Below are 17,929 nucleotides of genomic sequence, written 5' to 3'. Positions count from 1 at the left end.
AACTCTGTATCCCATCTGCAAATCCCAAATCCCAAGCTTTGTATCCCACCTGCAAAAACCAAACTCCCAAATCCTGTATCCCAAATCCTCAAACTCTGTATTCCAAATCCCCAAACCCTATATCCTATCTCCAAATCCCCAATTTCCAAATCCTTTATCCCATTCCCAAATCCCTGACCCTGTATCTTGTATCCCATCTCCAAATCCCCAAACCCTGTATCCTAACTCCAAATCCCCAGATCCCAAACCCTTCATCCCAAATCCTCAAACTGTATTCCAAATCCCCAAACCCTGTATCCCATCTTCAAATCCCTAAACCCTGTCTCCCAAATCCCCCAACCCCATATCCCAAATCCTGTATCTCAAATTCTCAAATCCCTAAACCTTGTATCTCAAATCCCCAAATTCTGTATCCCAAATCCCTAAACCCTGTATCCCCAAATCCTCAAACCCTGTATCCCAAATCCTCAAACTCCCTATTCCAAATCCCCAAACTTCATATCCCACATCCCAAATCCCCAAACTCCGTATACCGTATCGCAAATCCTGAAACCCCATCACCCAAATTCATAAACCCCAAAATCAGTGTCCCAAATTCCTAAACCTCATATCCCAAACCGCATATCCCATATTCCATCTCACAAATCCCATGTCCAAAAATTCCAAATCTCGTATCCCAAACCCAGCATCCTGTATCCCATCTCCCAAATCTCCAAACCCTGAACCCTGTCTTCCAAATTCCCATACTCCGTACCCTGTATCCTGTGTCCCATATCCAAAATCCCCTCTTACAAATCTCCAACCCTGTTTCCTGTATCACAAATCCTGTTTCTCAATTCCCCAAACCCCATGTCCTGTATTCCCAATCTGGTATCCCAGTTCCCTAAATCTAAACCTTGTATCCCAAACTCTGTTTCCCAATCCCACTTCCTATATCCCAGTTTCTGTGTACCCAGCCCTAATTGATCAGATCCCAAATTCTTATCCTACTTCTCCAAATCTTGATTTTTCATCCCAGTTTCCTAAACTCAAGTTCCAATTCCCCAAAGCCTGATCCTTCATCCCAATTCCCTAACGCTCTTGCAGTCTTCAATAAGTTTTCCCTTTTTTAAAAATCTTTTGCCATTGGACACTGTTTTCTCCTCTATCCACTCTATCCAGCCTAATTGAAATGTGAGGTATATCCCTTGAGCTTTCTTTTAATGCTGCAAGTTAAAATAGCAGGAAACTGGAAGATTGGGGCCACGTTTGCGAACTGAGTGTAAGTGTTCCACAAGGTGTTTGCTCAATCTATTTGTGTTTGCACAGTGGACAGGAGCAATGCAATGTACTAAATTGAAAAAGTGAAATGGTATTTGGCTTTCAGGGAGTGTGCATGTAGTTCGTAGTTCAGTGCAGATAGGATTGAAGCAGAGGTGAGTGTCATGGGCAAGTTGATATCAGAGGGGGATATGGGAGAGAAACGACTGAAAGATGGCCATTTTGAGCTGGGCGAAGTTGGAACCTTAAAGAAAATTTGCACTGATAAAATTTTATAATTTAAGTATAAAAATATTGTACATGTCCAAAGGGATGTTGGAGAAACTGTAATTTTTTCTAGTGTTGCAGAAATGTTAATATTTCTACCATTAATCTAAATATTATTGTAAAAGTTATTGTTTGTATTCAGTTTTGCTGGCCAGTTAAGACTTTAAACATTGTTTTCAATACAGGGATATATGTCTGTTCAAAGTGTGGGTATGAATTGTTTTCAAGTAAAGCTAAATATAACCATTCCTCACCATGGCCTGCTTTTACTGAAACCATTCATCCAGACAGTCTATCTAAAAGAAAAGAGAGAGAGAATGCCCTAAAGGTAAGTTGTCAAACGTGGTAGTAAATGGAAAATGAAAGATTATTTATTGTTACTGTTAATATTTGCATTTGCCTAGTCTAAATCAGACTTGGCATATTGTGACATGGCTTCTCATATACTTAAAAGAACTGAGATCTTGTGGTGCAATGGGTAGTGTCCTGCCTCTGAGCCAGAGGCTCCAGGTTCAAGTTCCACTCCAGGATTGGATGGATAAAGAATGTGCTATCAAATAGGTTGAGTATCGACTTGCAAATCCTTCCAACATACACCAGTAGCAGATGAGTAAGAATGAGAGATATGTGCAGTTAATAGTGTGATGGAAAATTATTGGAAACTTGACCATCACTATCCCTACTCAAGATTATAATATGAAAGGGGAATTGTATGTTGCCATACCATCTCTCTGAGGTGTTGGTTAATTCACTTGGCTAGTTGGCTGGTGTGGGTCAGTTTGGTTTTTGGATGGGAATTCTGTCAATGCTTTTGATTGTTTCGATTGGTTTGTGCTTTTTTTACTAGTTTGCTATAAAGGAGAGAAAGGCGGGGGTGGGGGGGGGCAAGAAGTAGAGAATATATGATTTTGGACTAAGCTATGGTGTAATAAACTCTGTCGATTTATCATTATCACTGAGTTGCAGTAAATGTATGCAATTAATGAATGGTGCTCTCCTACAGGCCTACAGAGCTGCCTACAATAAAACTTTGCCACTTTTGCAGTAACTATCAGCTTTTGGCAAGTTTGTAGAAAATGGTTTTGATTGAGTCGAAGAAGGAGCATTGTTGAACCATCTTTAAAACATTTCTTTTTCAGGTTTCTTGTGGAAAGTGTGGGAATGGACTTGGCCATGAATTCCTCAATGACGGGCCTAAACCAGGCCAGTCGCGTTTCTGAATATTCAGCAGCTCGTTGAAATTTGTCCCCAAAGGTATGGGAATTATGCCCAGTTCACTTTATAACCACTATATGGATGAAGAAAGGTAGCTTCATTAATGCAGCTTTGTTGTTCTTTCGTCATTTATTTTACATCTGGTTAAATATGAATCTCCTTGACTTAAGTCTGTTTTATAAATGAAACCTTCAGTAAAGAATAGTAGGTTGGACATAAATTGTGCTTCATAAAATTCCCATGCTACTATTCAGAACTTTTCAAAACTGTCATATTTCTTCCTATTCCCAAAGTTGAATTTGGCTTTAAAAATAACTGATATTTTTCATGTTGTGTATTTATTTGAATATTTTATTGGCGTAATTTTGAAACATAATAGTAACACTGTTTGCAATAATGTCTTTATTTTCTGTAGCATTTAATGTTGCCATATCAGTACGTTGCCTGTTTTTGATTTCCTGCCAATAAAGTTGCCAGTTCCCTTTATTTTATGGAGTTCCTATGTTTTGCTGAATCAGAGGGTAAAGGTTAAATGTGGCAGTTCAACTGTTGTTGGTTTTACAGAGAATAACATTTAAATCAATTTTGCATAACAATATTTATCATCAGAACACCCATGTTGAAGAAATATATATTATCACACTACAAACAATGTTTTATTAAATTGAACACTGATTAAGTAAAGAATGGAGGGGAGAAGGGGTGAAGTTGGGATGAGGAACATGGAGAGAAGAATATGAAGGAGACTGTCTCCGTTCGTTCAGAATGTTGTGCAACTTTTTCTTTATTCCTGTACTCAAATTCGGAGCTGCTACCTGCTTGTGCTTCAGGCAGCCTATCATATGATGTTACAACACAAAGTCTTGTGGACAGAGTGCCATCTACTGTTTTGGTACGTTCACACTGCTGGGACTGTTCATCATTTCACTATGTCAAGTGATAAAAGCAGTGGATGAATGGAGCAAATTGTAATTTCAGTGCATCTGATTCTGTGGCAGGGAGAAAATCAAAATATTTCCAAAATTTGGAGTTGCCAAAGAGGGGAACAGTAGGGGGCCATGACTATGTTATGATCCTCTTTTCAAAATAACATTACAAAGCAAACTCTGGCAAATACAGCTCTGTTGACTTCACGGTAACACAGTTAATCTGAAATCAGTCGTTAATAAATTTGATCTAACTTAGTTTTATAGCAGCAGACATAAATTTACAGGGAAACTCCTACCCGATGAAGTTTCTTGATTGATTTTGGGGGGATAGTGGTAGGTGAACAATAGGAAGTCCAGTGATAAATAGAAATTAATTTTCAAGAAATCTTGGATAAAGGTAAAGATAAGAATTTCTCTGTGGGCGAGCAAGAAGCAGATGTTTGTTTTGTAACTTATATTGAGAATCTAATGAGTAGTGCATGGTCTGTCCCAGAATCAATGCTCAGGACCCTATTCTCGTAAATTTATATTGGGGGAGGCTATGTTTTAAAGTTCAATTGACTTTTGAAACTTTATCTAATATTGTCAAAATTGGCTTTACTGCAATTTAGAACTTTTAATTTTTTGATCAGTTCTATTGTTGTCCATAACTATTTTAAAACTAATATACTGTAACTATGACCACTTGCCCAAAAATACTCCCCCATTGATACCTCAGTCACTGCCCTGCCTTATTTCCCAACAGAAGGTCAAGTGTCGCATATCACTCCTTCTCTAGTAGGTACATTCACATTTTAAATATGGGTGAGATACAAAATGAATATTTCGTCTCTGTATTTACTGTGGAGAAGGACATGGAAGCTAGGGTACATGAAGAAAAAAATAATGATATCTTGAAAAGAGTTCATATTACAGAAGAGGAGATGCTGGAAGTCTTAAAAAACATATAAAGATACATAAATCCCCAGGACCTGATCAGGTGTTTCCCAGAACCTTATGGGAAGAGATTGCCAGGCTCTTGCAGAAGTATATCTATCATTGACCACCACAGGTGAGGTGTGGGAAGACTGGTGGTTGGCTGATGTGGTGCCATTATTTAGGACCGTCTGTAAGGAAAATCAGGGAACTATAGACTGGTGAGCCTTATGTCAGTAGTGAGTAAGTTGTTGAAAAGGATTCTTAAGAAATAGGTATTTGGAAAGGCAAGGACTCAATTAGAGATAGTCAACATGGCTTTGTGCATAGGAAATCATGTGTCACTAACTTGATTGAGTTATTTTTTGAAGAAATTACAAAGAAGGTTGATGAAGGCAGAGTGGTGGGTGTTGTCTACATGGACTTAAGCAAAACGTTCAACAAGGTTCCACATGGTAGGCTGGTTAGTAAGGTTAGGTCACATGGGATCCGGGGGAGCTGGCTAATTGGATACAAAATTGGCTTGAATATAGAAGACAGAGGGTGGTGGTACAAGTTTAGTTTTTGCATTGGAGGTCTGTTACCAATGGTGTGCCACAAGGATCAGTGCTGGGTCCACTGTTTTTCATCATTTATATAAATGATATAAATGGTGGGCGGCACGGTGGCACAGTGGTTAGCACTGCTGCCTCACAGCGCCAGAGACCCGGGTTCAATTCCCGACTCAGGCGACTGACTGTGTGGAGTTTGCACATTCTCCCCGTGTCTGCGTGGGTTTCCTCCGGGTGCTCCGGTTTCCTCCCACAGTCCAAAGATGTGCGGGTCAGGTGAATTGGCCATGCTAAATTGCCCGTAGTGTTAGGTTAAAGGGGTAAATGTAGGGGTATGGGTGGGTTGCGCTTCGGCGGGTCGGTGTGGACTTGTTGGGCCGAAGGGCCTGTTTCCACACTGTAAGTAATCTAATCTAATCTAATCTAATCTGATTTGGATGTGCATATATGGGGTATGGTTCTTAAGATTGCAGATTACACCAAAATAGGACAGTTAAAAAGATTATCACAGAGTAAAATGGGACCTTGATCAGATGGGCCAATGGGCTAAGGAGTGGCAGATGGAGTTTAATTTAGATAAATTATAAGTGTTGCATTTTGGTAAGGCGAATCAGGGCAGAGCTTACACACTTAATGGTAGGGCCTTGGAAATGCTGCCAATCTAGGAGAGCAGGTACGCATTCCTTGAAAGTGGAGTCATAGGTAGACAGGTGGTGAAGACGACTTTTGGCATGTTTGCCTTCATTGGTTAGAATACTGAGTATGGGAATTGGAATGCCATATTGTCATTGTAGAGGATATTAGTGAGGTCGCTTTTTTTAGAATACTATATGCAGTTCTGGTTGCCAAAACGAGGAATGTTGTTAAACTTGAAAAGGTACAGAAATAATTTACAGGAATGTTACCAGGACTGGACGGTTTGAACTATAGGGAGAAGCTGAATAGGCTGAGGCTTTTTTCCCTGGAGCATCGGAGGCTGAGGGCTGAGGTTTATAGAATCATAAGGCATATGGTTAGGGTGAATAACCAAGGTCTTTTCCCTAGGGTAGGGGAACCAAAACTAGAGGTCATAGGTTTAAGCGAGAGGAGAAAGATATAAAGGGGACCTAAAGTGTAACATTTTCACACAATGGGTGGTGCATGTATGGAATGAGCTGCTAGAGGAAATGGTGGAGTTTGGCACAATTACAGCAGTTAAAATGCATTTAGATGGGTATATGAAGAGGAGTTTAGAGGGATTTTGGGCCAAATGCTGGCAAATGGGATGAGAGCAGATTGTGATATCTTTGCAGTGCGGATGAGTTGGACTGAAGCGCCAGTCTCCATTCTATATGACTATGACTAAACTTTAACATAAACTGGTCAGACTCAGAATATTAAACTACAAGGGAAAGTTGAATCTGTGAAAGAGAAATACAATTTACAAAATGGCTTACATGGTTATAATGCATAAATGGATGCTACTATAATAGAGGGAAAATAGGTATACAAGTGAACCCGTCAGGCAGAAAGTATTGAAGCTTTGAACACGCATCAAAAATTTCAAGAACAGCTTCTTCCCAGCCATTATTAGACTGATAAATGGACTCTCTAACTTCAAATAATGTTGATCTTGCTTTGTGCACATCCCGTGCAGTATTCCCCACTCTATCTAAGCACCCATTGATCTGCATGTCCTTGTTTGCCACAGTCTTCCTGTAGTGCTTGCAAAACAAAGCTTTCCACTGTACTTAGGTACATGGGAATACAATAATTCAAATAAAGTACTGTAAATTGGACGGGATAGGTACTTTGTGAATGATGGAACATAATTAAAGCTGAAAAAGATCTTTGGTTATTAATGTTGAATCAGTGCTGGGCAATAAACAAGAAAGAAATTTGAATACTGGAGCTAGTAGTGTACTGTACCTAATGCAAAGCAAGTAGGGTATTGAACTCTTTTGACAAAACAGTCAAGTGAGATGAAATCATTCCTAAACTATATAGTGATGAGTCGTATTTCACCTACGAAAAAGTAACTCTAGCTTTGATCACACAGACAGAAGAGAAACATCACTGACTCAAACCAGTAAAGAGTGAGTGTAAGAGTCAGGAAATAGAAGATAAGAGACATTACACAAATATCTTATATCTTTCTTCACAGTTGAAAATATAAAAGTGTACTGAAAATCATGAGGAACCACGGGGATAATAGTAGAGAAAAAGTACTGGAGAAACTAAAGGAATTAAAAGCTGACGGATCCCCAGGATTTGATGGTCTTTAGCCTGGAGACCTAAAAGAGGAATTGAATTATTGAATTAGCTTTATTGTCGTGCTCAAATGAGTGCAGTGAAAAGTTTGCAAGTCAGTACTCATGGTGCCATCTTTAGGCACAAGTTGCCTGGGTGCAGATTTTTTTCAGTACAAGTTTTTGGGAAACAAAATTTGAAAAATAAAGAAACAAAAAGTCCAGCATTACAGACAGCAGGGATAAATTAGAAAATAAAGAAATAAAGAAGTCCAGAACAACAGACGTTCCAACCCAACCGCACCTAGCCTCTAGTCCTTGACTCCAGACCATGCTGTGTTTCACCTCGAGTCTCTCGAGACTGGGAGACCGCTCTGGAATCATCTCGAGGCCAGACGTCTACATTGAAGCCACAGTAGGCCAGGAAGCTGCCACACTGGGCCACTGAAAGACATGCTTGGCCAAAGCCGCTGGCAGACCACCATGTTGTGTTGAGAGGATGCTTTGCTGCGTCTGTGCTGTGGTAGAGAGTCGACTCCATGCTGAGGCCAGGAGTTCAGGACATCGCCAAGAAGGAAGGAAAGGGATAAAAACACAAAATAGAGAAGGAAAAAAAAGGAAGAGAAATCTGCAGTGATAATGGATGCGTTCATTGTGACCTTCCAAGATTCCTCATGTTCTAGAAACATCCCAGCAGAGTGGACAGTGGTAATTGTAATATTGCTAGTCAAGAATAGACAGAGAGAGAAAGCAGGAAGCTTTGCTGATTAGCCTGCCATTTGTTCTGGAGGGATGCTGGAATCCACCAAAAATGTTATTGCACTCAATCATAATATGATTAAGCAGAGTCAACATGATTTTCTGGAAGAGAAATCATTTCACCATGGCAGATGGTGAATTCAAAGTCAATTAATCAATCTGGAAGGGGTGGCAATCCACCTAGTTCAAAAATATCATCTTAATGAAGGGAATCTGCCATCCTTGCCTGGTCTGGCCTAGATTTGACTCCTATGTGGTTGACTCTCAATTGCTGTAGAGCAGTTTGGGATGGGTAACAAATGCTGGCCTTGTCAGAGAAGTCGACAGGTCAAGAAAGAATGCAGTAAGCAAGTTTTTTTTTTGAGGATATAACAAGGGAAAATAGGTATAAGCTAGTATACTGAGATTTCCAAACGGAATTAGTAAGGTGCCACATCACAGGCAAGTAGCTTGTATGTCCTCCTCTTATTATGCCCTTTTTATTAACCTGACCCCTGTGTAGGAGAACTGAATTATTAAAAACAAGACTCGAAATCTGGCTTTTCATTCTTGAAAAGGTGCAAGACTGTATAAGGGTATGGCAATAGGTAGCTCGTCTTGATGAATCCAGCAATTGATTTGGTGTAAGTGACAATGGGTCTTATAAAGTATGCATTTTGAGAGAGAGGCCCCTATTACTAGTAATTCTATTATTGTCTTAAAGTTATCATATTAATTTATTACAGAGAATTGCAGCTTTTTTTTTGCATTTTGAGTGTAAAGATGGAATCAAGGCTTGATGTGCATTTTTTTTAACTTTGTGTTATTTGAGTGTTTAACCTTAAGGAACACTTTTTTTCTTCGAATGTTAGTAAACTTGCAAGGCCGTATTCATTGAGATTTAATTCTGCATTTGCATATTTGTGCGGCAAGTACAGTAATTGAATAGTCACCATTGTGTAGATGAGGATGGGAATAATGCAAAGTTGCTTAGCAAATTTTCTGCTTTTAAATCTAAATTGCCTGGATTTAAAGAACAAGATTTTTACTGAACTTAGTTTTAATAGGTTTATGAAAATTCAAAATTAACTCATTATCAGTAGAGCGCAAATAATGATGAAAGTTGTGAAATTAATTGTTTTTATTTTATTTGCAGTCAATGGACCTCTTGAGGGAAAATAAGGCGAGCATGGAACCAGTCTTTTACAGTCATTGTACTACTGAAGAACACACTGACCACAAGCGTTACAGTCTGTGGTGTTTTTTTTAAGTATCAAGTGTCAACACAGAATTGCTGTTTCATCTGGAAGTAGCGAGAAAAATGTCCTTGAGATGGTATTTTTGATGGTTAATCATTACATGACGTTTTCTGGATAAACTCTTCCTTGAATGTCTAGAAGATAGATTCTTACATGATTACACTGACAAAATACTTGTATTAAGTAAGTCGGACTTGATTTTAAACATCATTTAATGTCTTAAAACTGACACGCAAAGCACAATATGGAAATAGGGAAAAGGTTGCTGCAGTAGCAGATGTTTTATTCTTTGAGATTTTGTAGCAGGTCGCAGGCTAAACTAGTTTAAATAATGGTTCACAAAGATAACTAAACGCACAAGACATAATTTAAAGTAAATGTTACTTGTGACTGAAGGAAAATATTAAATTTTGCAATATGTCACCAAACAACTCACTTTAGCTAAACATTTATATACTGTATTAATGTAGTTGTTTTTAATTCTGAAAGAAATTTCACAGAAACAGAATTAATTTAGGAAATTCGTAGGTTACAAGGTATTACAGTCCATAAATCTATTAGTCATGGTTCTCTCACCACTGTTTGGTTTCAGTGCTGCCAATTATGGAGGGAAATCTGACCAGCAACTTTCATTATTTTACGGATTCTTCTAATGCCATATTTAAAGTAAAATTTCCAGTTGGATTTTAAATGCACAACATATATATATTAGAGTTGTTAAAAATAAAACATATTTTGAATTCTGCTATTTGTGGGTTTCTTCACCAAAGTTATGCTTTGTTTTCAATCACTTGCATTGGGCGTTTTTAATGTGAAGCAACTTTAATGATGGTGGGAAATAAATTATTCAGTGATGGAGAAGGAATGAATTTGCCTGATAATATAAGAAAGTAGATTCACTGCTATTGAGAATCATACAGCATCCTGGTCCCATAGTGGTTCTGCAAACTATGCGGATCTTAGTTTGCATTGGTCATTGCTGAAGATGGGGTCTGCCAGTGTACATTGTCAGTTTTCATCCAGAGACCCAAACAATGTAATGAGGTTCTAGAATGCTGCTTGCACAAAGCAGCAGAAGTTCAGTATAAGAAAGTGGTGAGGAGGTGATGCATACAGAATGAAACAACTAATCGTATGCCATATCACTTTGAAATCAAAGGAAAAGCTCATTTTGACCTGATATTGGTTAATGACTTTGAACTCAAACGTTTACAAGGCTAGACAGTCATTGTACTACTGAAGAACACACTGACCACAAGCGTTACAATCTTTAATGTGATCTGGAAGTCAGTAATATCTATGACTAGGTGCAGGCTACATAATATCAAAACAAAGAGCTTGTATTATATGCCAACGTGTACAACCTCAGCATGACTCATGTAAATACTAAGTGGCCAGCAGAATGGAGTCTATGGAAAGAATGTGATGCAGTATATTCATAGATGCACAAGGCAAGATTAGAATACTTGATGAGTATCAGTGTTTACTCAGGAATGAGGTGCTGATAAAATATTGGTGGAAGTAACTATCAAACTCTTGCTACACTGACATGTGATACCCTTATTTGAGGAATAGTGAAAGGAATTCCTGGTTATTACAGATGAGTCAGTTTAACATTAGTTGGGGGGAGAGTTAATAAATAATTGGGAGAAACAATCAATAACTGAAGATTTATGAACAGACTGCATTGGATGTTATATATGAATTTCAAGAGACCTTTTGACAACATTGATCATCTTAATCCACAATCTCAGTCAGTTTGGATAAAACATGATTTGGAGATGCTGGTGTTGGACTTGGGTGTGCAAAGTTAAAAATCACACCTGATGAAGGAGCAGTGTTCTGAAAGCTAGTGCTTCCAATTAAACCTGTTGAACTATAACCTGGTGTTGTGATTTTTAACTGGATAAAACATTGTCTTGAAGTCACCAATCAACGAGCCATAGTGAATGGTTGTTTTCCCAGACTGGAAATTGGTAGATGTTTTGCAAGGGTTAGTGCTGGGACCACTGCTGTCTTTGCAATATATAAATGACTTGCATATTGGAAAGTGGATAAATTTCAAAATTTGCTAATACTGCACACTTAAAGGTGTAGCAGGCAGGCAGTGAGGATATCAATGGCCTGCTAAAGGGCATATAGTCGAGCAAAACAGGCAGACAAGTGCCTAAGTAGAATTTTGTAGAGAAGTATGAGGTGATGCGTTTTGGCAGAAGGGGTAGGGAGAGATATTTGTTATGGTCTTATAGTTACAGGGACAGAGAGACCCAGCATTTCAGGGCTTTGAAGTTGGCAAGTCATATTGAAAGAATGGTCAAAGTACAGAAGATATTAGACATCATAAATAAAGGTATTAATTACAGAGGTGGGGAAGTTACAGCAAACCTAAATAGAGCCATGATTAGGTTTCACGTAGTGTGTTTCATCCAGTTTTGGTCACCACAATTTAGGAAGGACAAGAAAATCTTTGACAGAATGCGGAGGAGATTTATCAGATTTGGTTTCTGGGATGAGGGATTTAGCTATGAGGTTAGGTTAAAGAAGGTGAATTTGCTTTTCATGGAGAGAGGAGACAAAAGGGAGATCTCAGCTGAGCAAGATTGTTAAAAGTTTGTGATGTAATAGGTAAAGAAAAGGTCTAGGAAGCAGAGATTTAAGGTTTTGGGCAGAAGATTCAGGGAAGTTGTGAGGTAGAATTATTTTTAAATGCAGTGAGTGGTAATGACCCGGAATTTGCTGTCAATAAGGGAAGTGGAAGGGAAGATGATCAGTGATTTCCAAAGGAAATTGGATAAGCACTTGAGAGAAATGCAATTGTAGGATTATGGAAATAGGGTGGCAGCAATAGAATTGACTGGAATATTCTACAAAGATCTCGCATGGACTTGATGGGCCAAGTGGCCTCCTTTACCATAATGGTCCTGACTTTGTTTCAAAAGCATTTCTGATGATGATCTAATTTTTGATGACTAGTGCTTGCCACAATGCAAGGAATTGAGTCCAATTTTGCACACATCAAGATCTCACAAACACTGCAACGATAAATGAATCTGGACAGAGACACTATTATGGGTGCCAGAAATCTGAAATTAAAACAAAATTCTGTAGATACCCAGTAGGTTTGGCAGCATCTGTGTTGAAAGAGAAATAGATTTAACAGTTTCAGTGTCCCTTCTTTCAGAACTGGTGGTAATTTGAGATGTAAACAGCTATTGAACAAAACAGGGAAGGATACAAAAATTAAGGAATGGCCAGTGATGGGTGAGATCAGAAGACACAAAAGAAATGGTCATGCAAGATGAAAAGAAGTAACAATGGAATATTATCACGGAGTGTCCCTTGAAGCAAAGATGGTGTCTGCCACATTTCATGATTAGTGTGTTCTACGTTGACTCAATTAAACAGTCATGGAACTAGAGGTCTTTGAATAGAGGGGACAGCAGTTTTCCTGGAGAAAGGATTTCTCAAGACAGGGTCTGCTCGCTTCGGAATTTTCTTCCTCCATTGTAGCAGTATCAAATAATGGAAGTAATCAAGGGACAAATGTAGATATAAATGTTTAAAAAAACATCAATAGTTGTCATCCGATAACAAAAACAAAACACATCAAAACAAAAGGCCATAATCAGTGATAGTTTCAAATTACTGAATTCAATACTGACTCTGAAAGGCTGAAAAGAAGTGGAGAATTTTAAAAACTTGACACAATTGCAACAGTTTGAAGCTTTTGACAAAAAAATAACGTTACTTGAATGATACAAGCTTCAGGTAAATAAATGTTTAATAAAACAAGACAAGCCATTTCACTTCCATCGAAGAGTGTTTGCCGCTGACCAAGGTCAGAAGCTGCACAATTCCTGATGAGTCACAGTTGGCAGATGCTTGTCCTGGTCGACAGACGATGTAAGAAATCAAAAATGAAGAATTAAAGTGACAGGCCGCTGAAGCTTGGGGCCACACTTGTGAGCTGCAAAGTGGTCATGTAATCTATGTTTGACCTTCACCATGTGGAGGAGACCATTAATAAATTGCAAAATGTACTCAAAGCTTCTTGTTTTCCTGGGAAGAGTGTTTAAAACCTTGGGCAGCCCAAGGGAAATAGCTAAAACAGCACAGGCTGCACTTTCAGCACTCGTGTGGGAAGGGGAGGGAGGATTATTGAGGAGTGGGCCATTGTGTTTGAGTTGGGGTGGGGGGGGGGGGAGTTTGGAGGGAATGATGGGCCCTTCAGGAATGTTGAATTGTAAGGAAGAGAAAGATGCTGGTGAATTCAAGCTGAAGATTTCCAAAGTGGCAGAAGATGATCTGTTGAATGTGAATTGAATGGAAAAAAAAACCTTGAAACTTCTAATGATTTAAAACGTGCAACCTTGAATGATTGACCAAATGGCCGGGGGGGGGTCTCTTTTCTGAAGCCTAACACAAAATCTTTATTATTCGAGACTGAGATATGTCTATTGTTCTCCCTGGATGGTCTCAGTTCACAAATTCCAGACACACCACCGAATTTCCCATCTGACTGAAATGGAGGTTGTAGATTGTTGTAGGTTTTGTTTTTATAGGCTTGCACAAAGCACTGAACACTGGACAAAGGTTTGAAATAGTGCCACAAGATAGTACAAGTAGTGGAAACAAAAAAGCTACACCACCTTATGAGCCAAATTACCACTCTCTCCAAACTTCTATACATACTACACTCTTTTCATGACCACACTGTATGACCACCTTATGGTGGCAATCAACAGGAAGTTTCCTTACAGATATTTAACTTGCTGCACAGTGTGGAGTCTCTTGGTATCACGCAGTGCAGACTGTCCAACCTGCTCTGCTGAACGTAGCCTACCCGAAGACCAGGACTTACCCAGAGGTGCTGATGGTGAAGCCTGGGATATTAGCTGCATGCTATGATTCTGGGAGTACGACTGTGTTGGACTGTTGATGGACATATCAATGGAATAGCTCTCTTGAACTTGGGAGTGTTAGGAGAACTTCGAAGATGAATGGTGCATTTGTCATGCAGAGTATTTAGGTTGATCTTGTACAATCTATTCAGTTTGATTATTCACCTTCTTCACAGCAGATCAGGAACTGAGAAGCTCGCTGGGCCATTTCAGAAGGCGTTTAAGAGGTAAAGGGCCAACTGGAATCCAACATAGACCGGACTGAATGAAGACAAGTTTCTGGATATCATTACTGAGATTAGCTTTCTATTCCAGATATATCCAATTGATTGAATTTAGATTCCCCAGCTGCCAAAGTGGGATTTTAACTGTTTCTAGATCATTAATCCAAGAACTGAGCACTGATGGCCTTAGCATTACAGTACTCTTATTACAAACTTCGAGTCAATATTATGAAACTAGAAGCAATACTATTAATAACCACTTGATGGTAGTGTTGTACAAAAAAAACTATAATGATATTTTCACTGGGTAGTACATCAAACATATAGTGGTAACAATATCAAAACATCAAGCACCCAAATTAAATTATAGCAGCCAATATTCTATATTTATCTCTCCACCCTTCAGGCTCTCTGCCTTTATTCCTGAAGAAGGGCTTTTGCCCGAAACGTCGATTTTGCTGCTCGTCGGATGCTGCCTGAATTGCTGTGCGCTTCCAGCACCACTGATCTAGTACCTGCAGTAACAGTCCAGCCCCCAAAGTTTTTAATTTCAAAGCCAATGTAATTTTTTGATTAGAGAAGTGATGAATTGTTAATTATGTCCATTTCTGAGCTAGGGTCAAGGTAAGTCTTAAACCTCATCCATGTGCTGGGAGCATGTTTCAACAGTATCCCCCTCTCATCTTACTGCAGATTTAAATTCCCAGTGATGTTGAACGAGAGCACTACTGGACAGGGCATAAAGTTAGCACTTTACCCAACCTCATGAGATTCCTGTCTGATGAGTTGAGTTAAAATTGCACCCATAATTTCTAATACCAATGAAGCAGAATAAGAAAGCAGCAGAGAAAGGCATATAATGAGTTACTTTAGTTTACTCAGGCCAGATATTAACAGGTGCTAACCTATTTCCCACCATCTTAAAATGTTTGAATCACTCCTATCTGACTCTCCTCTGTTTAGCAAAAACAATAAGACACCTCCAGACTGCTGAGTTTCTCCAGCAATTTCTGTTTTTGTTTTTGATTTCCAGCATCCACAGTTCTTCGATTTATTCCACTCGTCTTTAAGGATTGATTTCTCTGATGCTTTCTTTGCTGATCTCCCAATTTTTCAACTTCCATAAACTGCAACTTGTCCAAACTCAGCCAACTATGTCCTGTCCAGTACCAACCCCACTCTACCCTCACACCCCAGCCGTCAATGATCTGCATTGACTATACTCCTTGATTCCCAATGCATTGAACATGTGGTTCTCATTCTTACCTTCAAATGCCTCCACATTGTGTTGTATAAAACCTCTCCCATTCTCCTGCCACTCTCAGTGCTCTGACATTAACCTTTGGTGCCACCCAGCTCCCTTTATACCACCATGGGTAACAGAACACCTTAACACAACTCCTTCCTCAGATGAAAAGGCAGTGTTCAATACTGAAAATATGATATTAATCATAATTAATCGTTAATTCAATGGGTCACCAACATTGTTCAGTAGATGAACTAGGGGGCGATGATATTTACTGTAAACATTGAGATATTAATTTTTGCATCATTAACATCAATATAATCTTTAAACACTCAGTGTTTTCACTGTTACTGCTGTTGTTTTGGTGATTTCTTGTATTGATGAGTCTCCTTTTGTGCCTTTAGTCTTTCTTTTGCAGTAATGAATCTTACATTAGGCTGAGATGTTTTCTGAAGGTTTGTTTTTCACTATGAAACCTGGGAGATTTCTCATTGCATCTTAGTGAGCCCGTCTCATTAACAACCTGTCTCACCTCTCATCCTTCACGTACAATACCAGTACTGTTTCATCCTGACTGACTTACAAATACCACTGAAAGACCAATGCCCCCTTGTGTCTTTAAAAAACTGCTTGGCACTGAGATAAACACTGGCAATCTGTAGCTGCCCTCCTCCATCACTGACATCAGAGAAGGGAAAGATGGCATAGCGATTCTCCTGATCATGGATGGGGTAGGTTGCAGAGGAGAGCTTACCACCTCCTGGAGGTACAGCAGTGGAGGCCGTGCCACCTGACCCTGGACTGGGTTCGCCACCCAGGCCAGTGCCAACTCCATGCAGTAGAGCGATGGTCAGTGGGTGCTATGAGAAGGTCAGTGATCTCCTCTGAGCCAGTCGCCATGCCTCACTCTTCTCTCTGTTGCCTCCCATTCAGAAGTAAGAAAATATTCACTGGAATAGGCCATTCAGCCCATCAAGCCTGCTGTGCCATTCACTATGATCAAGAACAGTCTCTGATACTGCACTCATCTCCCACCAGGGCTCAAGCTCTGCCATTCTGACTGTGGTCCGTGCCATCATCCCTCACTTATTGTCACCCCCAATCCTCCTCAAACCTTGCACACCATTAACACCATGCCCTCTGTGCTGTCTACCCCGTGGAATGCCTCACCAGCTTTCAACCAATTGCACCAGCACCAACAGCTTTGCCAACCCACTCTCCTCCTGCTCAATTGATCTCATGACAGGAGAAAACAGTCCAAAACATGGCAGAGAGATCCCCTGTGGATGGACGACATGCCTGCCATTAGACTCCTCAGCCCCAGTGTGGAGAGAATCCTGCCCCTCACCGGAGGAGATGCCGGGACATCCATATCCTACCAACTCGGGGGCAGGCTACTCTTCATTCCATCACAGCTCTTATATTAACTCTACCATCCATCTCATTCATGCAGCCACAATGAGGAGGTGCTGGTGTTAGACTGGGGTGGTCAAAGTTAGAAGTCACACGACACCAGGTTATAGTCCAACAGGTTTATTTGAAATCACAAGCTTTCAGAGTGCACCTCCTTCGACAGGTGAAGTGGAGGGAAGTGCACAGGCACAGAATATTTAGGCGGAGAGATGATGGCAAGATAATTCCAGGTAATTAAGAACGTTGCCAGGTCAGTACAAACAATATGAGTAAAGTATCGACTACTGAAAACCAAATAAAGGGATGACCCATGAACTGATTAATTAAGCTTTAATTAATTGGTTTACAGGTCATTCCTTCACTTGTTATTTGGGCTATTACATTCAGACATCATTGTGAGTGTTTTGTTGTGTTTCAAGGTCAAACTGACCTTTAATGCAAAGGAGTTGGCAATTAACCTGCTACATGGAATGTTCTATCAATATCTCCAGAATTGTTTCTTCCAACCCATTAACAAAGCTTGCAGATTCAATCCATTCCTATTCAGTATCATTATGCAAACGTAAGAATTGGGATGTCATGTTGCAGTTGTGCATGTGAGGCCACTTTTGGAGTATTCTGTACAGTTCTGGTTGCCCTGCTAAAGGAAAGATGTTTAAAATTAAAGAGAGTGCAGGGAAGATTTACCAGGATGTTACCTTCCCGGGACGAGAGGATTTGAGTTATAAGGAGAGGCTGGATAGGCTGGGATATCAGATTTTGGGGGGGGGGGGGGGGGGGTGA

At 39.7% G+C, this 17,929-nt stretch overlaps 1 protein-coding gene across 1 annotated transcript in view; it reads left to right on the top strand.

Annotated features, from left to right (window-relative positions):
- The window catches only part of LOC122560429 (methionine-R-sulfoxide reductase B1-like), a 55,324-nt gene extending 45,217 nt beyond the window's left edge, over positions 1-10,107 (top strand). Inside the window, exons 2-4 of the mRNA XM_043711062.1 lie at positions 1,601-1,855; positions 2,667-2,781; positions 9,260-10,107. Coding sequence (XP_043566997.1) covers positions 1,601-1,855; positions 2,667-2,781; positions 9,260-9,285 — 396 coding nt within the window. The 3' untranslated portion in view covers positions 9,286-10,107. The remainder of the gene's footprint in view (positions 1-1,600; positions 1,856-2,666; positions 2,782-9,259) is intronic.
- The last annotated feature ends 7,822 nt before the right edge of the window (positions 10,108-17,929 follow it).

This window comes from Chiloscyllium plagiosum, chromosome 21 (genome assembly GCF_004010195.1).
Source record: "Chiloscyllium plagiosum isolate BGI_BamShark_2017 chromosome 21, ASM401019v2, whole genome shotgun sequence".
NCBI lineage: Eukaryota > Metazoa > Chordata > Chondrichthyes > Orectolobiformes > Hemiscylliidae > Chiloscyllium > Chiloscyllium plagiosum.
The sequence above is the reverse complement of the archived record's forward strand: the minus strand, read 5'-3'. Positions and strand labels throughout refer to the sequence as shown.